This window comes from Dipodomys spectabilis, unplaced genomic scaffold (genome assembly GCF_019054845.1).
Source record: "Dipodomys spectabilis isolate Male_0828 unplaced genomic scaffold, ASM1905484v1 ptg000073l, whole genome shotgun sequence".
Classification (NCBI taxonomy): domain Eukaryota; kingdom Metazoa; phylum Chordata; class Mammalia; order Rodentia; family Heteromyidae; genus Dipodomys; species Dipodomys spectabilis.
Window position 1 is genome coordinate 2,797,288 of NW_024870750.1, and position 23,099 is coordinate 2,820,386.

Below are 23,099 nucleotides of genomic sequence, written 5' to 3' on the forward strand. Positions count from 1 at the left end.
CGGCCGCGACGACGAGGACGACGACGACGGCGGCGGCGGCGGCGGCTGAGGCCGAGGAGTGGCGGTAGCAGCGGCGGGGACCCGTGCGGGGTGAGCCGGCCGGAGCGGGGCCGGGAGGGCGCCGCGGGGCGGGTGACAGTGAGCGTCTGGGCCCCGGTGGACGGTGGCCGGCTGAGCAGCTGGGCGGCGCTGAGGAGCGGCGGGCGGCGGGCGGCGCGGAGTTGGGGGGCCGCCCGGTGAGGGCAGGGGCGGTTTCGGCCTTTGTTTCCCCCCCCTTCTCGTCCCCCCCCTCTCACCCCCCTCCGCCGCCCCGGCTGCTCGGCGCTCGCCGGCCGGGGCTCATGGCCTCCTCCCTCGGTGTGTGTCGCTCCTAGGATGGCGGAGGTACCGCCTGGGCCTAGCAGCCTCCTCCCACCACCAGCACCTCCGGCCCCGGCGGCCGCCGAGCCCCGCTGCCCGTTCCCGGCGGGGGCCGCCCTCGCCTGCTGCAGCGAGGAGGAGGAAGACGACGAGGAGCACGAAGGCGGTGGCGGCAGCGACCGGGACCGCGGCGGCCGGAGCCCGGCGAGCGGCGAGGCAGCGGCGGCCAAGGGGCATCCGTGTCTCCGCTGCCCGCCGCCGCCTCCACCGGAGCAGCAGCAGCAGCAGCAGCAGCTCAACGGCTTGATCAACCCCGAACTGCGACACCTCCGGGCGGCCGCCTCCCTCAAGAGCAAGGTCCTGAGTGCAGCCGAGGCGGCCACGATCACGGCCACCCCGGACGGGGGCCCTAAAGTGACTGCCACAAAAGGTGCCGGGGTACACACGGGCGAGAGACCCCCTCACTCCCTCCCCAATAATGCCAGAACTGCGCTCCCCAGCCCGACAGAAGCAGCGGCGGAGAGCGACCCCGCGGCGGCCCGCAATGGACTGGCCGAGGGCCCCGAGCTGGAGGAGGAGGAGGAGGAGGAAGAGGAGGAGGAAGATGAGCAGGTGCGACTGCTGTCTTCGTCCCTGACCGTCGGATGCAATTTAAGAAGCCCCTCGGGTCGGGAGGACGAGCCCGGGGAGGATCGGACGATAAGATATGTCCGCTATGAATCCGAGCTCCAAATGCCTGATATCATGAGACTGATCACCAAAGATCTGTCTGAACCCTACTCCATTTATACGTATAGATATTTTATCCACAACTGGCCACAGCTGTGCTTCTTGGTAAGTGGATGGTATGAAAAGTGGGCGAGCCCAACAGAGAACCATGCGGGGCGTGGGAGTGTGAGGGCCCCAGAGTTGTGCCAGTGGATGCAATCCTGCATTTCATAGAGCCTTACATGTGAAGTGCCCACATTCCTAGTTCTTTTAGTGGAACTGTCTGGAAGGTAAGACTTTGTGATCTGGATTAACTTGACACTGATGCAGCAAGCCCACATGATGCATGTTTCACTGTGGGGAGAAGAGGGTCCTAATGTCCTGTCTATATTAGCTTATAAACGTATTTAACCATCTTTACCCTCCCTTATCCTCTAAGCATTTCGCATTCATTTAATTTGAACATACTTCTCTTTGAGTACAGGCATTATTAATCTCTCAATTACTACCATAGTAGGGATTGTCTTGTCAGTCAACTTGATGTTGCCACATTGGAGAATTTAGTCTTACATATATGTTCAGTAATTATGGGGATTGTTTTCCTCTTCAACAGGACAATTAACTGTTGGAGCCAGCCTGCTTTCTGGTGCTTCATTGCAGAAGATGTTGCTAACACTGGTGGCTGGCTGAAAGACTCTTGAAACTTTGAACAGAATACCTTTCTGTGGATTGTAGGGAAATTTAAGTGTGAAATTGTTATTCTGATTCTTTTTTTAAGAAAATGGTCAAAGATAATCTTAAAAATTGGTACCACTAGTTTGTGTGGGGTATAATTTTATCAATATTTTTTTAGTTACATGTAGTTAAGATTTACTTGGTTATAAGACTGCCTGCTGCCCGTACCAGTAATTTCTTCACAGAAACACTGACCCAATTTCAATCTCTGTGAACCTTAACTTAAATATTGACAGTGAGTATATGCTTTTGTATCATATACACACGTATTGTAATTGAAACATGCTTTTACAAAGGAGTGGTTTATGGTATGAGAGAAAAGCTACCACTGTTACTGGTTTTAATACTGACTTAGTTGCACTCAGTAATTAATTCCTTGTAGTATGTTTTGACAACACTTTAAGAATTTGACAACATAACCTAAGCATTACTGTAATGGTAGTTTCGCTATTTTTTTGTGTTTAGTTTTACTTAAACTTCAACTTAGTACCATTGCTTAAAATTTATGTACTATTTCATGTTCTAGAAAACTGCTCATTCAAGGTTCTTGTATCGAAAGTTCTAAGATGTTCATGTCAATGAATATGGGAAAATGGCAGCACAATTACACATGTCACATCAGATGTCATTTTTAGCAGTTGTCATTGCTAAAAATTGTAGATTGACTTAATTGTAATGTAATCCACAAGGATATATAATTATTCGCCTTTTTAAACGGAAATAGGACTGGAAATGTGGTTTAGTGATGGTGGGCTTGCCTCACACATGAAGCACTTAGGGTTGATTCTCAGCACCACACAAAAAAATTCAAGTAGATGGTTTTCTGTCAGTAGTATACATGTTTAATCATCTTATAAACCTAGACTTTTCTCAACTTGTCTGCTATTTTAAACTCTAGTAAACTTCATAAGCTGTAGGCTGGATTTTATATAGATACTCCCCAACTGAGTTTGTATTTTAGCCTTTGCTAGACAAAGTTAATGTTAAATTTTGAAGCTGTAGAAATTGAAATATGTACAGGTAATTGGCATATAAGATTTCCTAATACAAGTCTGAGTCTGGAAGGTAGTTGGCATGCTTTTAAATTTGAATTTCTCATAAGAACATCTTTTTTAAAGCAAGTACTTACTTTAAAAGGATATCTAAGAGGATCCTAGAGACAGTCTAAGACCAAACTTTTTGTTGTTGTTTAGTTTTGTTTCTTCCTTGAGGAAAAGAAAGAGAAACTTTATATATGACAGAGAGGTAAAAGTAGAATGTGGGCTCATGGCCTTTTATTATGGTAACAAGATTTGGGAAAATGACATACCTTTGACCCATTTTATAAAACTCATTGTGTCACAAAGTTGACTTCACCAACATCAATCTCAAGAGACTAGAAACCTGCAAAATGTTTTTAGTTTTCATGAAAAAAACCTGCATGGGGTTACATGGAGTATATGAAGTTAGACTGTACAAAATTGTTAATATTTGATTAACAAAAATGAGTCTTTTTGTAACTCTTCCAGTAACTGTTGTAAAAATAGAGGTCTATACAAATGTAAGATACTTTCTGTGCTTTTACCTCTTCAGAGGTTCTGCCCTTAGAAGTTCTTAAATTTACCACTAGCAATATAATGTAGTATTTCCATTTGTTTGTTCTAAATTTAACTTGCTGCCTTCCTCCAGTTTTCTGTTTGTAGTGTTCTGGAATTTTAGAATCTATTTGACATGATGTATATTTTTCATAGTTTTATAGCCATAGAAACCATCCACCTTTTGGAGTTTAATCTTGTCAGAGATTTTCTGTTTTCATCCTTGTGAGGGAAAAAGACATTTAATAGGATGTGTTTTATGCAGAAGCTATAATTTAGAAAATTCAAGCAGTTTAGAGATTGCTATGCAAATATACTTAGCAGTACTTCATGAAGGATAAAAATACGTATTAATCTTTACTCTCAACATTTCATTAATAACTGTACTGGGATTTTATTTCTAGATGATTTATACAACTTGACTTTTATTTCTTCAGGTTCCTAATTGGGAAAACAGTCTAAAAACTAATATACTGGTTTTTATTAACTTCGTTTCTGCTAAGTAAAGGAAGATTGCTTTGAAATTCCTATTTTAAGAGTATTGGCTAGTTGTATTATGTTTAGTAGTGTTCTGGAATTTTATCTTTTATAAAGATGGCTGATTAACTGTAAGATGTATCTGGCCTATAGTTTTCTATTACAGATTTATGTAGATTTCCCTTTCACATGAGTCTAGTTTATGAGATTAGGTCAAAAAAATTTTGGACATTTTAAAACTGCTGTAAAAGTGATGTATGAAGAGGTTACAATTATATAAGTCAGGTAATGACTACATTTCTTTTTGTGTGTGTGTTGGTCATGGGGCTTTGAACTCTGGGCCTGGGCACTCTTCCTATGCTCTTTTGCTCAAGGCTAGCACTCTATCACTTTGAGCCATAGTGCAACTTTCGGTTTTCTGGTAGTTAATTGGAGATGAGAGTCCCAAACCTTCCTGCTTTGCTGGCTTTGAACTATGATCCTTAGATTTTTAGCCTCCTGGGGAGCTAGGATTACAGGCATGAGCCACCAGTGCCTGGCCTTGAGTACACTTCTTTTTGGATAATATCACCCCTTCCCTGGCTCTCTCCCCATTTTTACCTCCCATCCCTACCCACGAATTATATAGTTCATTTTCAACGTAGTGTCTAGTGAGTACCACTGCTGCATTTGTTCACCCATTTTTGTCTCTCCATTATTGTGCCCCCCCTTACCGTAACTTCCAGAGACAGATAAATGAACAAACAAGACAAAAAGGAAACAAAAACAACAAAGAGGAAGCCTTTTATTTCCATTTCTTGGAGTTCATCTTGATAAATGTTATATGGTCAAAGGCACATAGACATTATGCCTTTGTGTTCCTCCCAAAATGTTTTTTTGACAGTTTTAAATGTAGCATTTGATAAGTGATTTTATGTAGAGGGTATGTAAACACATGTATATATATTTGAGTGAGTTATTTTCAAATCAGAAAATGCTATTCTTGGTAGATGGTATGTACAGTTCAGTGGTAGAGTGCACTGGTCTTGTATGTTTGAGACCATAGGTTCATTTCCCAGCAACAAAAAAAATAAACCTTAGGAACCAAATGCTAGTTATCTTGTAATCCTGGATACTCACTAGGATGAGAGCTGGAGGATTGAAGTGTGAGGCCAAGTAAAAAGTCCAAGAGATTCTATTTTTAATAACTAGCAAAAGTAGGTTTAGGTGTGGGTTTAGGCAGTGGGCTGAGTGGTAGAGCACCAGCTACGCAAGCAAGCAAGCCAAACAAGAGTGCAAGGCCCCCAAATTGAGCCCCCTACAGATATCTAAAAAATAATACAGAAGAAAAACTCAGGATGAGAGTGTAGTTCAATATTAAAGTACATGTTAGGGGCCTTAGGTTCAGCACCAAACGATTCCAAAGGCTTATTGACCCTGGATAATTTTGGAATGTGTGACAAAACAGAACTGAACTAGTATGGGTTGAAAGTAACAATTCAAAATGATTTTTTTGATCTAGTTCAGGTTTATGTGAAATAGATTAACATTATCTTGCCCAAAATGATTTGTCTCGTTTGTTAAAAAAGGGCTTTTTGTCTCAGGATAACAGACTGAGAAATATTTCAATAAATTAAAGTTAAAAATGTGTATTAGAGATAAGTTCAATTAAGTATTAATTTTTAAACCCATTCTTGGCTTTTGATGTTGAGATAGTTGATTTATGAAAGTTAATTTCTATAACTTACATTAATAAAGATAAAGTGGAAGTGTTGCTGTATTTATATTTATCAGAGGCAGAATTTTTTATCAGTTCTAGGAGTTTTTGAGAAACATTTGCAATGGTAATGCCAGAAATCTTAATTAAAATAGAATGTTAGCATTTAATTTAATGTAGCATTTAACAGTGTGGAACGTTAATATTTTCTGAGAATAGAAAGATTTGTAAGTCATTATATTAATGCAATATGAGCTGTAGATATTCTTTATTTTTTTGAAACAGAGTCTCCCTGGTTTGACCAGAATGGTTTTAAATTCAAAATCTCCCTCAGCCTCCTGAATGTGATGTGAGCTATTGATATTCTTAGCACTTAATGGTAATTACACACATTATCAGGAGTGTTCTAAAAATGAGACCATCATACATTAACATCTTCTAAACTATTTAGTACCTTCTAAACAATCCCTTTCCTGAAAAAAGAGTATCTACTTTGTTTTCTGATCAAAAGTTAACTACCAGGTATAGTTTGTTTTTTTTTTTTTTGGTCAGTCGTGGGGCCTGAACTCTGGGCCTGGGCACTGTCCCTCAGCTCAAGGCTAGCGCTCTACCACTTGAGCTACAGCACCACTTCCAGTTTTCTGGTGGCTAATTGGAGATAAGAGTCTCACAGACTTTCCTGCCCAGCCTGTGACTTTGAACTGTGATCCTCAGATCTCACTTCCTGAGTAGCTAGGATTATAGGCGTGAGCCACTGGTGCCCAGCTTTAGGTGTATTTTTATGCTTATATTTCATTAAAGCTTTATTATAAAAACATAATACTGTAACTGATGGGAAAATAGTGCAGTATATTTGCTAGTCAGTAGCTTTTAATTTATTTTTCTCTCCAAAACTTAAAATTAGTCCTTATCGAAAATAAGTATTCCTTGTGTATATATATATTTTTTTAATTAATAAAAAATTGGTTTGTAATGGGTTTTGCTCAAGGCTTGTGCTCTACCACTTTGAGCCACAGCTCCACTTGCAGTTTTCTGGTGGTTAATTGGAGAGTCTCATGGACCTTATTGCCCAATTGGCTTTGAATTGTGATCCTCAGGTCTCAGCCTCCTGAGTAGCTAGTATTATATGCATGAACCATGGCTTGTGTAATTCTTTTTTTTGGGGGGGGGGGTCCGGTCGTGGGGCCTGACCGTTAGGTCTGGGCGCTGTCCCTCAGCTCTTCAGCTCAAGGCTAGCACTCTGGCTTGTGTAATTCTTATAGAGTACTTGAGTGTTTACCTTAGGGAAATTTTGTCTTTAAGCTTTAAGAAGCACAAAAATTCACCAGTTAAGAATATTGAGAAATTCTTTAAACTAGAACACTTGAAGGAGTTTTGAAATTTAGATATTTAAAATAGTCATTGTTGTCATTAGAATTCCCATTATCTCTTCCTCTCTCAAAAACACTAGCCAAGGGCTGGTTGCTGTTTTCCCTTGGTAATAGTGCAGTACCTGATGGCAATTGTATTCTTCATAACTGTTTGTTTATTTTTAAGGCCATGGTAGGGGAGGAGTGTGTAGGTGCCATCGTTTGCAAGTTGGATATGCACAAAAAGATGTTCCGCAGAGGTTATATAGCCATGTTAGCCGTGGATTCCAAATACAGGAGAAATGGCATTGGTAAGGAAAATATTTCACTAAAAAGATGAATAAGTTATTTTCAGTTTTGTGTTTTGAAAAAGACTTAACTGTAAAAATGTAGAAATGCACTTGAAGGTAAGGGAAGATTTTTATTTCAAAATAATATTTGCAAAACGTTTTGAGTCTTCCTGCTTTTAAGTATCTAACCCTTTGAAAAGCTGACACTGTTAAAATATATTAATCATATTAGTGCAGAGCTATGACATTGAGCTGTAATTTTGAGACATGATCTCAAAAATGAATTATTTTCTTAATGTCTTAAGCTTTTTTTTTTTTTTTTGAGACATGTAGTTGCCGGGGCTGCTGGCCTTGAACTTCAGGGTTCAAGTGATCCCCTGCCAAGGCTTCCCAAATGTTGAGACTGCAGTCATGTACTACTGTGTAAGAAGGCCTATATGTAAGGCTTAATTGCCTTTTTGAAATAGTTCTATAGCTTTCAACTGACATTTTTATTGAATTCGGCTTGGTTTATACTGCAAGTTTGAATCTGATGCATTGGAAAGTACTGAGGACTCATGAAAAATGATAGGCATTTGTTTGATGAATGCCAAAAGCAAAAAACAATGACTTAGACATTTTGTGTGAAATGCATGCATATTTTTATGTGTAGTTTGAAAAATAAGAGATTTTAAAATATTTTGGCTTAATGAACTCAGATTTTGCAATTTTTTCCTTTTGCTTTCTCACATGTATCTGACATATGTTAACTTTTGCTAGATGACACCATGAGAGTGCTAGACTTTGTTGTATCCATGCTTACTATAGAGTTTGCAAGAATTGACTGTCTTGGCCCATTCTTTTGCACAGTGAGTTGTTGTGAGGCTGTCCTGTGCCTGTGTCAATGGTTTAGAAAGTCTTTGGCAAGATCAGCTCAGGTCATGCAATAAATTTCGGGCCAGCTCAAGGAATTCCTAGGTTTCTTTGTCTATAGCATAACTTGCTTTTTTCTTTTTTCATTTCTTGTACTTTCTGGCAGAATAAAATTCTTACATGGACAAATAATTCTGTCGAGAGAGGTCTTTTAAGAAGAATCTTATTGTGTGTAGGTTCTCTTGACTTTTTTGATCTTGTATCAATTTTTTTCCCTCAATTTAACATGCATGTTCAGTATATTTGCATTTAAGATAGAACCTTACATTTGATACTTATGTGCTTAATGAATATCATAATTTAGGTTCTTTAAGTAACTTAGTTATATTTTTCCTTCATTAATACTCTGATCTATATTCTAGGTACTAACTTGGTTAAGAAAGCTATATATGCTATGGTTGAAGGAGACTGTGATGAGGTAAGTCTTAACTGCTTAGTATGTTTATTCCTAGCTGTTTTCTGGGTGTTTAAAAAAATAAACATTCTATAAATTTTTTTTTTTTTTTTTGTCAGTGGTGGGGCTTGAACTCGGCTTGAGCTCTGTCCCTCAACTCCTCGGCTCAAGGCTAGTGCTCTACCATGAGCTGGTTAATTATAGAGAAGAGTCTGTCTGACTTTCCTATCTGTCCTGGCTTCAAATTGCAATCCTCAGATCGTAGCCTCCTGAATAGGTAGAATTACAGGAGTGATCCACCAGCACCAGGCTTATCACTCATTTTCTTTTCTTTTTTCTTTTCTGGTGGCTGGAAAAATATAGAATGCTTCACAAATGTGTATCATCCTTGCGCAGAGGCCATGCTATTCTTCTCTGTATCATTCCAATTTTTAGTATATGTGCTGCTGACGTGACCATTTACTACTTATTTTCTTCCTCTTCCTCCTCTTCTTTCTCCCCTCCCCCTCCTTCTCTTCCTCCTCTCCTGGGGCTTGAACTCAGGGCCTGAACACTGTCCCTGAGCTTCTATTGCTAGCACTCGACCATTTGAGCCACAGTGCCACTTCTGGGATTTTCTGCTTGCGTGGTACTGAGGAATTGAACCAAGGGCTTCATGCATGCAAGGCAAGCACTACTACTAAGCCACATTCCCAGCCCTTATCACTCATTTTCTAAGCATATTTTTATGCTGTTTTATACAAGTGAAGTTATTTTGTAATGATAGCTTTTTTTGTTGGTGCCAGTACTGGTTAATTGGAGATAAAACTCATGGACTTCTTTGTTCCAACTAGCTTCAAACTATGATACTCAAATGTCAGCCTCCTGCGTAGCTAGTACAGGTATGACCACCAATACCAGCAACAATTCCTTTTATTTAAGAATATTCCATTCATTTCCATGTTAAAATACAAACATTTAATAGAGTATTTTGATGATCAGGTTAGCCAGTTATATCAAATTAAATCTTGTAAACTTACTGTCTTTCCCTTTCCTCTTTTAATTTTTGGTAGTAATGTGTTTATTGCTTGTATTTCCTCGTATTACCATTTGATCCCTTTTGGTTTTGCTTCTCCTTTCACTACAGTGAAACTACTTTCTCAATGAGGTGCTTGAATTCCTTCCTTCCTTCCTTCCTTCCTTCCTTCCTTCCTTCCTTCGTTCTTTCTTTCTTTCGTTCTTTCTTTCGCTAGTCCTGGGGCTTGAACTCGGCCTGAGCACTGTCCCTGAGCTTCTTTTGCTCAAGGCTAGCACTCTACCACTTGAGCCATTGTGCCCCTTCTGGCTTTTTCTGTATATGTGGTACTAAGGAATTGAACCCAGGACTTCATTTGCTTATGTGAATGCTACTTATTTCTAGTGACATACAAGTTAATGCACATACTTAAAATGCAGTAAGAATATAAAGAATATTTTATCAGCAATAATGACTAGATCAGTTTGTTAGGAACCAAGGAAATCTAAGATGTTTTCTGATTAAAGTAGCCATGTAATTAGGGTGGAATGGACAGGCTATCCTTTTTTTTCTCTAACTTTTTGTTTGGAATGGGGGTAATTCCTTTAAAAGCTTTTTAAAATTTACATTTACGTGTGCATATATTATAATTTAGTACCTTAACTTCACTTATTGCTTTCAGGGTTTTTTGTTGTTGTTGTTGTTTTTTTGGTCAAGGGGCTTGAACTTTGGGCCTGAGTACTGTCCCTCAGCTCCTCCACTTTTCTGGTGGTTTATTGGAGATAAGAGTTTCACAGCCTTACCTGCCCGGGCTGGCTTTGAACCACAATCCTCAGATCTCAGCCTCCTGGGTAGCTAGGATTACAGACATGAACCACTAGTGCCCGGCTTTGTTTTCAGTTTTATACCTCATTATACTATTAACAGCTGTTAGTGAGTTTCCTTATGCCATCTTTACACACAGATGCAGTGTATTTTGATACTTATTTGTCCTCCATCCTCTTTCCTTCTCCCTCTTCTTTCTCTCCCCCTAAAGAATCCCACAGTTTCATCCATGTTATGTGTATATATATTCATATATGTATATATGTGTGTATGCACATGCATTGTGTGAGTATATATGTTATTTAAGTCTGGATTTCAAAAATGAGTGAAAAAGTGGTACTTGCCTGTACTGTAGCTGAAATTCAGGATCTCATACCTCACTCAGTGTTCTTACTTAACAGCTGGCATTCTACCAACTGAACCATGCATCCATTCTGGCATTTTATTAATTAATTGGAGATGAAGTCTCTTAGACTTTATTCCCCAAGCTGGCTTCAAATCAAGATCTCCAGATTACAGCCTCTATATAGCCAAGCTTATAGGCATGAGCCACTAGCACCTGGTGATATTTGGCTTTTTGAACTTACCTCACTCAACATGAAGATGTCTAGTTCCATACACATTTCTACAAATGATATAATTCTTTTTTGTTGTTGTTGGTGGTGGTGGGGCTTGAACTCTGGGCCTGAACACTATCCCTCAGCTCTATCAGCTCAAGGATAGAGCTCTACCACTTGAGCTACAGTGCCACTTCTGGTTTTTGGTGGTTTATTGGAGATAAGAGTTTCTGGGCTGGGAAGGTGGCTCAGTGGTAGAGCGCTTGCCTTGCATGCATGAGGCCCTGGGTTCGATTCCTCAGCACCACATAAGCAAAAAGAAAAAAAGCCGGAAGTGGTTCAAGTGGTAGAGTGCTAGCCTGAGCTGAAGAGCTGAGGGACAGCGCCCAGGTTCAGAGTTCAGGCCCCAGGACCAGACCCCCCAAAAAAAAAGTTTCATGGACTTTCCTGCCTGGGCTGACTTTGAACCACGATCCTTAGATCTCAGCCTCCTTAGTAGCTAGGGTTACAGGCATGAGCCACCGGCCCCCAGCTATAATACAATTTTTTAAGAAAATGAATTTATTCATAATTTTTAGTTCCAGCCAGCTTACAAATACACTTTGATGCTATAGCTTTACAGGTAGCAAAATAGTTGACCTAACACTCATAAATACAGTCACACCCGCTAATATTTGTCTGCTTCAGTTATTCTTTTAATGTCATAAAAAAGCAATTGCATATAGACTGCAAGGTATATGTGGGCACAAAGGCAATAAAGTGAATCTCTTGAAACACTAAAATATAACATGTTATCAGCATGATTCGCATTAAAATGATAATGACATTCCTTTTAAAGAATAAGTTTATCAATAAAATATAATTTAATACTCTGGTATTGTACTTTATAATCTATAAGTAAATTAAATGTAGTTCTATAATAAAGGACCCTTTTCATTAGCTTATTATTAATAAAAGAGCCATAATTAAGTCTTAAATAGGCAAAATGATTACATGGGTTGAGGCATAGGATAAAAATTTGTAAAAATTAGTTTGATATACAGAAAATGTGTCATATATAACAGCAAAGTTAAGTAACACATTAAAAATCATCTCTTTAATATTTTTTGTCTTGTAAACTTCCCATAATGAAAAACAAACATTAGTGATGGAAGACTAAGTAAATTGTATTTTGGAACTTATTTTTCAAGAGGAAGAAGGTATTATGATTTCCATAAAATTAAAGGCATAGATCCTAAGAAAGGCTTCTTAAAAAACTTCACTTTTCTTTATGACTGTATATGAGTCTTGGTGTCTTGTTTTATTCATTCCTTGGTTAAAGAGCACTTCTGTTGATTGCATAGTTTGGCTGTTGTGAACAGAGCTCCAGTAAACACGGGTATGCAGGTAGATTACTGTACTTTCTTTCAGATACATGCCCAAGAATGGTATGGTGGGCTTCTTGAGGAACCTCCATAGTGATTCTCGTAGTGATTGGACGGCCCATCAACAGTGTATAAGGAATTTCTACCCTCACTCCCCCATCCTTTAATGCTCATCAGCATTTTTTGTTTTCTTATTGATAACCATTCTGACTCAGTTGTTATATTCTTCATGTATCAGTCTTTTGTGTTTCTTTTTCTGAGAACTGTGTCCAATTCATTTGTCCATTTATTATTGGGTTATTCATTTACTGGGTTGTTTTTTTTGAGCTCTGTATATTCTGGATATTAAACCTTTATCCATTGAATAGGTAGCAAAGATTTTCTCCTATTGGGGTTACTTTTGGTTTTGGTCATTATTTCTTTTGATGTACAGAAACGCAATCTCATTAATCTATTTTTACCCTTTATTTTCTGGGCAATTGGAATTCTACCCCCAAAATAATTAACCTGTATTTATAGCTTCCAGTTTCAGATGTTGCGTTTAGAGTTTTGATCTATTTGGAGTTTTGGTTTTTTTGTTTGTTTTTTAACAGGGAGAGAAAAATAGAGCTTCAGTCTGTCTCCTATATGTAGCTAGTCTGTTTTCTTAGCACCATTTGTTGAAATGGCTGTGTTTTCTCCAGTGTGTGTTTTTTGCTCCTTTTTGAAAAATTAGGTGACTAGTTAAGTGTTGTATTTCTGGTGTTTTTTTGTTTGTTTTGGTTGTTTCATTGGGTTTTGTGTCTGCTTTTGTGCTAGTATCATGCTTTTTGTTATTGTGGCTCTGTAATGCACTTTAAAACTTGGTATTGTGACACCTCCTGTTTTGTTTGCTCTAAAGATATTTTATGTTTCCATATGAATTTGAAGGTTGATTTTTCATATTTCTGCTAATGCCATAGAGATTTTATAGATATCACATTGAACAACACCCTGCTTATTTTATTTTTCAAGTCTATAGTGAATGGGATTTTCTTTCTTATTTCTTTCTCTGCCTGACCATTGTTGATATTAATAAAAAAACAAAAAACAAAACCAAAAACTATCCAGCTGTGTGCTAAAGCCTGTAATCCTAGCTACTCAGGACGCTGAGAGCTGAGGATTTCAAAGCTAGCCCTTGCAGGAAAGTGAGACTATCAATCTCCATTTATCTACCAAAAGGGCTAGAAGTAGAATTGTGGACTCATGTGGTAGAGTTCTAGCCTTGAGCAAAAATACCTCAGTGCTAGTGCCCACGCCCTGAGTTCAAACCCCAGGATTAGCACAAAAAGAAAGAAAAACAACTACTGATTTTTGAGTGTTGATCTTCTATCCTGTCATAGTTATTCAGGATTATCAAGTTGATCCAGGAATAGTTCAGTAGAATCTTTTGGATCTTAGTGAATAGGGATAATTTGACGTTTTCCCTTTTTGTTTGAATCCTTATTTCTTTTTCTTGACTTATTGCTTTGGCAAAGAATTCTATATTGAATGAGAGTAGGGAGAGTGACATTCTTGTTTCACTCCAGACTTTAGAGGAAATGATTTCAGTTTTCCCTTGTTTGGTATAACATTGATATAGGCTTGTCAACCCATATCCTTTATTCAGATTATTTCATCCTGTTCCTAGGGGTTTTTTTTTTTGTTGTTGTTGTCATTTGTTTTCTTTGTTGGTTTTTGGTGCCAGGCCTGTGTACTATCTGAACATTTTTTACTTAAGGCTAGTGTTTTACTACTTGAGCCACAGCTCCACTTCCAGCTTTTTGGTGGTTAAGAGTCTCAAGGATTTTTCTGCTGGAGCTGATCCCAAAGCTGTTGGCTTTGATCAGGCCAGACAGGCTTTGAACTATGATCCTCAGATCTCAGCCTTCTGAGTAGTTGGCATTACAGGGGTGAGCTGCTAGTACCCAGCTCTTTTTCAGAACTTTTTTTTTTTTTTTTTTAAATCATAAAGGGGTGTTGAATTTTGTCAAAGATTTTTTTGTCAGTCACCAGCTCCTTGCTTTTTTTTTTTTTTTTAGCTTTTTAATTATATGTTTATTGCTGTGTTCATTGTGTTTTTAGTATGTTTAACATTTTAGTTTCACTGGAAACATTTTGGTTGTGTGACAGGATACTAGATAAAGAACAGAATAAAATCGAGTTAGTAAGTTACAAGGATTTTCATGAGTGGTTTAGCTTATCTAAAGTATATAAGAAGCCTGGGTTCTACATCCATCTTCTACCATCTTCTACCGCTTAGCAGTTGTGTGACAGGAAACAAGTTATCTAACTCTTCTTATTCTCACTTCTGTCTGTGTACTGTGGTATTAATTCTGATATTTAGTTTTGTTGTAAAGGAGCAATAATTAGTTCATTCAGCAGATGCCAGTAGAAGACCATCTAGGTGTTAGACAACAATGGAATTGAATTCTTAGCCACACTTCAGTTGTATCTCCATTTAGCTACCCTTTAGATATGTTTTGATATTTTAGATTGCCAAATATCAGTGAAGGAGGACCTAATTCCCCTTTGTCTTTTTCTAAGTGGGTTACAACTCCCATTTACTGTTTTATTTTACTCTGGGAAATGACCCAGGGAATTACTGAAGAGTGATTACTATTAAGCCTTAATTCATATTTGGACCCCTAGTTCTTATTCTACTGGTTGCCTTAGGTTTCATTCATCAGTAAAATAGCGATAACTATATCTATTTGATAGAGTTAATGTGAAAATAAATATTAGCTTTTCTTGGTTAAAAATTTCACACTCACACTGGGCACCAGTGACTCGTGCCTGTAATCCTTCCTAGCTACTCAGGAGGCTGAGGTCTGAGGATCATGGTTCAAAGCCAGGCCAGACAGGAAAGTCCTTGAGACTCTTATCACCAGTTAACCGCCAGAAAACGGGAAGTGGCGCTGTGGCTCAAATGGTAGAGCGCTAGCCTTGAGCTGAAGAGCTCAGGGACAGCGCCCAGACCCAGAGTTCAAGCCCCACAAATGACCAAAAAAAATTTTTTTTCATACTCTATTTCTGTAAAGTTAATTATAAATTTTGCTTTGTTGCAGCTTTAGTGTTTCTCATATTAAATTGTCTTAACATTTTAGGTATATGTAGTTCTTGACCTAACAACAGACTTTCAGGAATTTCCTAAGAGATTTACTCAAAACTGAAACTTGAATTAATTAGACTAGAAGATTTCTTTAATGAACGGAGAGAACTTGACTTTTAATTCTGAACTTAACGTCAATTTTTTTGCTGTACAGTTTTTTCCCCCCCTTTTATTTGTGTTTGTGTTGAACTCAGGTCCTGGGTACTGTTTATGACCTTTTTCACACAAGGCTAGTGCTCTACTATTTGAAACACTGCTCCATTTGTTTATTTGTGTGTGTGGTTAATTGGAGGTAAAAATCTCAAGGACTTTCCTGCCAAAGCTGGTTTTTTTTTTCTTTGTTTTTGTTTTTTTTCTTGTCAGTCTTGGGCCTTGAACTCTGGGCCTGAGCACTGTCCCTGAGCTCTTCAGCTCAAGGTGAGCTTCTACCACTGGAGCCACAGTGCCACTTCCAGTTTTCTAGTGGTTTACTGGAGATAAGACTCTCATGGTTCTTCTTTGGCCAGGCTGTCTTTGCACCTTGATCCTTAGATCTCAACCTCCTGAGTAGCTAGGATTATAGACATTAGCCACCAGTACCTGGCTGTATCATTTTTCTTAAAAGTGATTCTGCTTGGTCTTGAACTATTACTTGATTTTCGGTCTTTTAGCGGTTTGATTTTTATCATGTAGTTTGGTTTCATTAGTTAATTTTATAGGCAATTGATTTTGGTTGATGTTTTTTCATTAAGTACTCTGGTCATCTAGAAAGCATATCATTACTTTCTTTAATGTTTATATAAACTTATGTCATATAATGAAAAGTGCCAAGGACATGTTTAGTTAAAGTAATATTTAAGAGCTCTCTGTATGTCAGTATGTTTGTTGCAGAGGAAACTGTAAGGGAGATGCACATTGGTCCCTGCCCTTTTTGGGTAAACTTACCAGCTGGGAGAGATGACATACTCTTCAAGCCTTAGCATATTTCATAGCAACATGGAGTAGTATAAAAGGAAAGCTGTATTCTACCTAATATGCAAATGACAATTGAAGGCCAAAACCCAGGAATGTAGAAAGGATGTTCTTCAGTTAAAAAAAAAAAAAAGAAAGGATATTCTTAAGTGAACAATTTGTCTGAAAGGTCCAAGGTGAGAAATATCATGCTGAGTTCCAGAAAGTTGGTGTTGAGCATGAGAGAGACATAAAGCAAAGTTGAAGATGTAGGTACAAGTCTTGAAGCCTTTTAGTAAAGGTCTTAGATTATTCTTAGATTGTAGGCTTTATTGTTTGTACAAAGGAGTCAGAATTATTTTAACTAGGGAATTTAACAAGAACATCACTTGTAGGAAGTAGATCTGTTTGAGTTAGGAAGCTGTTGTAAGTACAATAAAGTAGGTATTAACTGGCTTCCACTAATGTTCTCTCACTAGAGATAGAAGAGGCTGTTTGGTAGATTAAGAGAGAATTGAAAATACTTTTTCTTTGGATATGTTAGGCTGGTGGAGAGAAAGAGGTTCAAAATTATATTCAGGATTTTGGCTATAAGTTGAAGTGTGTTTTTACATCTGTTCAAATTTGAGCAGAACAGTGCTTTATTTGAGCATTTGTTTTTTTCCCTCCATTCCAGCCACCTGAGGGTTGTGACACCATAACAGTAACTGACTTACTTTGTTGGTAATTGTCAGTGAGATAGAATTGAGGTAGGTAAGAATCAATAGAAAAGACAAACAGATACATAGAGATCTATATAGATATGTTTGTAGTTATAGAGTTGAGAAGATGGGTAGAGTATTTTGGTAGAGGGAAATAGAAATTAAGAAAAACATACATCATTCGAAAGTATTAGTTTTTCATTGTTTCAAGGCCACCAGTTTAGATTTGACGATCAAGATTCAAAACCAGCCCAGGCAGGAAAATCTGAGAGACTCATCTCCAATTAACCATCAGAAAACCACATGGTAGAGCTTTAGTTGTAGAGCATTAACCTTGAGTGGAAAAGCTAAGAAACAATACCCAGACCCTGAGTTGAAGTTCCATTATAAGCACCAAAAGAAAAAAGAATACAAGAGAAAAAATAGAACAACCTCAAATGGAAGCTAATACTCCATGTTCCTCTGTTAAGTTTTGATATCTGTAATGTTTAGACTAGTGGTTCTCAAAATCTAGTCCGTGGGTGAACAGTGTCAGCATTACCTTATAATTTACTTAAAGTGCAAATTCTTGGGTCCCCACCACAAACTTACTCAAATTCTAGAAGTAGGCTTTTGTTGAATCCTAATGCCTGGCCAGGGTCCAGTAGACTTTGGAAAAGGCCAGAGGCTTTTAGGCTTTGTGAACCACAGGTCTTTTTGGCAACTGTCCAACTTTCTGTGTACCAAGAAAGCAGCTGTAAACATGTTTACATTGTCTGTGTTTGTTGGCTGTGTTCCAATTTTTAGTTTTTTTCTAGTGTTGGAGATCAAACCCAGGACCCTCCACATAGTAGGCAAGCCTTTACTACTAAGCAAGGTCCCCAGCTTACCAATAAAATTTTATTAACAAAATCAGACAGCGAACACATTGAGTCAAGTTGTATAGTTTTCAGACTATTGTCTAGACTTTTAACATACAGTAGTTTTTACCCCAGTAACATGTTCATAAAATCTTAGGAGTAAGAGATCAGTTTGAATAGTTTCAAGTAGTGTGTGTTTGCTTCTTTAGTCTTCTTAATTTCTTTCTGTTATCTTTTGTCACCTCACTTCCTCCACATCTGTTTTGTTTTATTTTATTTATTTATTTATTTTTGGGTCCGGTCGTGGGGCCTGAACTCTGGGCCTGGGCGCTGTACCTCAGCTCAAGGCTAGTGCTCTACCACTTGAGCCACAGTGCCACTTCCGGCTTTTTTTTTTTTTTTTGCTTATGTGGTGCTGAGGAATTGAACCCAGGGCCTCAGGCATGCAAGGCAAGCACTCTACCACTGAGCCACCTTCCCAGCCCCAACACATCTTTGTTTTAGTATGAAACATATTCTCATTGCTAAAAATTCTAAACATGACAAACATCAGACACAACAGAAAATAGGTCCCTAGTGATCACATCCTTACCCCCAATGTAATTATTACTATTATGACTATTTCTCTGTACGTCAGTATTTTTATCATCAGTTTTAAAGCAGTGTAGCATGGTTTACTTAGTATTTGATCGGGTTATATACTTTGTAAGTTTTCCAAATTATGAAATTATAACAGTTTTCTCTTATTTCTTTGAAGGTTGTTTTGGAAACAGAAATAACAAATAAGTCTGCTTTGAAACTTTATGAAAATCTTGGTTTTGTTCGAGATAAGAGGCTATTCAGATACTATTTAAATGGAGTTGATGCACTGCGACTTAAACTGTGGCTGCGTTAAGAAACTGACATCAAAGAACAACTTCCAACCACAAAGAATCGACTTTTGCATGCAATGCAATTTGTACAGAATTGCTTTGCAGGTGGATTTAGTAATTTCCATACAGCTCTTATCTGTCAGTGTCTCATTGAGTGTCGCACAATATTTGTTGCACTTTGGCATGGCGCGTTTGTTCTGAATTAAAAGAGATTGTTTTAAACTTCAAGAGTTCTTTTGGTACCAACAAGATGTGCCAGTTGATAGCCAAGATTTGTTCATTTGCAAAGTCTACTGACAATGTTATTTACATAGTGATCATTTTATCACAGAACCAGTAAGTGGGACATGATTTTTGTTCCTTAAAAAAAGCCAATGTGTGTAGAGTGTAAAAATCTTAAGCATACTAACATTTCACATGAAACCTGCCATAGTTTTCTGAAGGGAGTGAGGGAAAAGCTTCAATTTTAAATTTTATTTTCCAATATTAAATTTCCATTCTTGAATTTTGGTACCTCAGTGATTAGTGAATGAAAAAAAATGTAGGGTGGGATATGTCTTACAATGAGTAAAGATAACAATTAAATTGTGTCTGCCAGTGCCTGTGTAGATAAGTATTCTTGTCTTCTTCATCTATAGTTTTCTATTGCATGCTGAGTTTTTCTTTTAAGGCCTTTACAAGCAGACTTTTATTTTTATTTAAATCTAAATTTGATAATAAATTATTTCAGATTTTTATAATTTGGATACTTTCCAGGTGAGTGACAACGTGCTTTACTTTAGAGATCTCTTCTTTCCTTACAGTAAGAAGTTCAGTGTACTTGGGAAATGTTTGAGAAATAGCTCAAAAGGGATGAGAAAAGTTGATGGAGCTGGGAATTGCTGGGTTTTGGATGCACTTTTTTTTTTTTTAAAGAGTGGGGGATTCTTTTTGGAAAAGAATAAAAAATTAATGTAAATTGGTATGATTTTATTTAATCAAAATTATTGCTAAGCTGTGTGAAGAGCAGCTTCAATAAAGTAGCTGGTTTTTGTTTTTTTTTTCCCATTTAAGATTTATATTTTGCTTCCATTTCATAAAATGTTTCAATTTTGGTCTTGGTCTTGGAAATAAATTTAAAGGTGCGCTGTACCCAATTTAAGCTGCTTTATTTTCTTTTCACTTATATGATCAGATTTTTGAGGAACTTTGTTCTATTCCTTTTGAAAGACAAAAAGGAGAAATGCAAATCTTTGTAAATGAGTTCTTAGGGTTTTCTAAGCAGCCATCTTCACTGTATTCAAGCTAATCAGTTCAGTGTAACAAATTTTTAAGTTAATTCATTTCATTTGATTCAGTAAACCTGTACTGGATAAATTTATTTAATTGGAAAACCTAGGTACCCATATGTAAAAGGATGAATTTTCTGAAAAAATATTTTGTAGGTATCTGTTGTTGTTTTCCTTTGAACATGCTTTTATCTAGCTAAGATTTGGTTTGAATTTTATGACTATAATTACTGTATTTTTAAAAACCCTACCTCCATTAACAGTTGGTAAAGGCCCCTGTTCAGGAAAGTTTGTTGCTTTTTTTTTTTTTTTTTAAAGAAAAGCTGCTCTTTGTTTATTATAGTGTTTTGAAAGTGAACATGGTAACAATACTTCTAAAAATAAAGATACACAATTTATATTTGATGAAAATAAAAACTTCCTCTTGGTGGGGTCATTTATAATTCCTTATTTTTAAGAAACCATTTTCTATTTTACATTGCTCTTTAAAGCTAAATGGGCAGAATATTGGTTATATTAAAAATATAATGACCACACAGTACTCAGCTTACAGTACTTAGCTTTTCAGCTGACCATTTTGAATCTGGTTTTGGTCCAACTTTATTTGGGTTATAACATTCAAGAAATGTTGATTATAGTGATACTTCTCTTATCCTGAATAATAGAAGGAAACTAGCTAATGAAGGAAACTAGATAAAACACTGTATTTACATCATCAAATTTTCTTTTTCTCCTTTATATTTGACTTGCTGGTTCTTAGGTATTGTTGATGTACATTTGCTTGACTCACTAATAGGGGCAGTTGGAAAATAGACACATTCTAGATTATCAGTTCAACCATTTTTATATTTTTGCCAGATTGTCATTGAGACCATCACTACTGACCCAACCCAAGAATTGCTGAATTAACTGGACTGATTGACTAGGCTTTTGTAAACACGGCTTTTAACTATGTGGTTAAAAAGTCAAATTGTTGCCATATAGTTAGTTTAACAATGCTATATGTTGAGTATTAGTGTACCTTAAATCTTTCATTGGGTATGCAAAAATTGTTTACCTAAAATTTAAAATTGTAGCATGATAATCTTAACACCAAAACTCAAAGCCTTCATTCAAGTTGAACTAGCATCAAACTTTGATATTAGTCTTTCATTTTTCTTCACATCAACTTAAAACGGTTCCATTTATAATTGACAAGGGTTCACTTGGCTAAAACTGAGCAAAATTGGTATAACTTTCTTTTAATGGGGTTCTGCCTCTTTAAGACTGACTGTACTATCCACTGACACTGGTTTGGCAGTAATACTGCTAAACATTTCAATATATGCTACCATGAAGCTATATATGTTAGTATTAAAGCTGATGGATATACTACCAGTTTTGATATGTGGGCTAACTGTAACTTTATCTACAATGAAATTAAACTACCTATTTAGAGAAGTCCACAGATCTGAAATCATAAAGTAGTTTTTGAAGATGATGCCAAAAAACAGGAAAAAAAATTCTATTAAAAATTGGTTTCGGGGCTGGGAAGTTGGCTCAGTGGTAGAGTGCTTGCCTTGCATGCATGAGGCCCTGAGTTCGATTCCTCAACACCACATAAGAAGAAAAAGCTGGAAGTGGTGCTGTGGCTCAAGTGGTAGAGCACTAGCCTTGAGCTGAAGAGCTGAGGGACAGCGCCCAGGCCCAGAGTTCAGGACCCATGACCGGCAAAAAAATAAAAATTGGTTTCAATATTTTTTACTTCTACAGGTTACCTTCCTGCTTGCTTGACAAATCTGTGTAAAGGAGTTTGTCATGTTTTAACTTTCTTTGCCTTGTGTTACAGTATTAGCTGACATGTATAAGACTGGATATATATGTTATTGTGGTGTCAAAAATCATGACATTCATTACTGTTGAGGAACATAGATAAAATCAAATCAGATAAAATCAAATCAGTAGCACTTCAGTTACTTTTAAGTGCACCATGACATCACTAAAATGAGTGCTATAAACTTATAGGGCTTTCAGGTTTGTAAAGACATAACCATAAATTATATTGACATCAGATACGAGTTGAGTATAAGATACAGTGTGTATCCCAAAATATTGGACTGTTTGATGATTGGATATTGCTTTATAATTTTTTCCTATTGTCCCATATCCTTTTGGAGAGAGAGATTTAATGGGATTTGAAATGTGCAAGTTGTCTAAATAAGATGCAGTCAAATAAAGTATGGTTAAGTTGTGTTTGCATTTTTCTTTTAAGATGCAGGTGGTGCATTTTATGATTGGGTTTTGCTTTTATCTACTCAGAAAAAAGCCTGGTTATTTGGAAGAAATGATCATTGTTATCACTCTACTTTGTGTTCTGACAAAGTAAATTTGAAAATAACATGAATTTGATTTTCCTAAAGGCAATTGTAGTCAACTCATATACCAAATATCAATACAAATCGATAGCATTTTTGCATTTATTAAATTTAATGTTAACTTTTTAGTCCTTGTTCAATTACAGTTATTCCTTTGACATTTTTTTTATTGTAGTTTATTAGTTTTGGTTTGCACAGTCCATTCTTGTATAAATAGTATTTTCCTTTTGCTAAACATGAGTAAAATAAATTAGTACCATAAAAGGGTTTTTTTAATCCCATCTTGAGAAACTTAAATTAGCAGCTTTGTATCCTTTCATACTTCAAATTTTTCAAGTATTTCCAGATGAAAATATCTTTTAATTATGTGACTGCTAAATTACTTTTATCATGCATGCTAAATATTCATTCTTTATAATGTGAGAATGTCTAATTGAGTTCATGTTTTACTTGAGTCTTCATAAATTCACCCTAACTAAAGGAACAGAAAGTTGGTACCATTAGTGCATTCATTGAAGACAGTATTTATCTCATTTAAGGGATCTCTTATAGAGATAGATATAAACAGTACTGTGCATTCATTGAACAGGATAGATAGATAGATAGATAGATAGGTAGATAGATAGATAGATAGATAGATAGATAGATAGATAGATAGACAGACAGATATTGAAGACTGCTGTCTATATCAGAGGTGTGGTGATGCTTTTTTTTAAAAAAGATAAACATAAAAATAGTACAGAAGCATACATCTCTTCAAATTAGCACTGTTCAGTTACACTTTTAATGAT

At 37.1% G+C, this 23,099-nt stretch overlaps 1 protein-coding gene and 1 non-coding gene across 2 annotated transcripts; one reads left to right on the forward strand and one right to left on the reverse strand.

The window, feature by feature from the left end:
* Positions 1-20,463, forward strand: Naa30 (N-alpha-acetyltransferase 30, NatC catalytic subunit). The gene is made up of 5 exons (XM_042682520.1): positions 1-90; positions 375-1,194; positions 7,087-7,210; positions 8,464-8,519; positions 18,572-20,463. Exons 2-5 carry the CDS (start codon positions 376-378, stop codon positions 18,707-18,709), a joined length of 1,137 nt encoding a protein of 378 aa, XP_042538454.1. The 5' UTR covers positions 1-90; position 375; the 3' UTR covers positions 18,710-20,463.
* On the reverse strand, positions 8,849-8,954 carry LOC122110105. The gene has a single exon (XR_006147813.1). It is a non-coding gene; the product is annotated as a U6 spliceosomal RNA (small nuclear RNA).
* Positions 20,464-23,099: the final 2,636 nt, after the last annotated feature.

What these genes read in the sequence shown, in the direction of transcription:
- Naa30 (XM_042682520.1), top strand. Translation starts at nt 376, where the DNA reads ATGGCGGAGGTACCGCCTGGGCCTAGCAGCCTCCTCCCACCACCAGCA. An exon ending in GGCCACAGCTGTGCTTCTTG is followed by an intron (nt 1,195 to 7,086) that starts GTAAGTGGATGG and finishes TTTATTTTTAAG; the next exon opens with GCCATGGTAGGGGAGGAGTG. An exon ending in ATACAGGAGAAATGGCATTG is followed by an intron (nt 7,211 to 8,463) that starts GTAAGGAAAATA and finishes TCTATATTCTAG; the next exon opens with GTACTAACTTGGTTAAGAAA.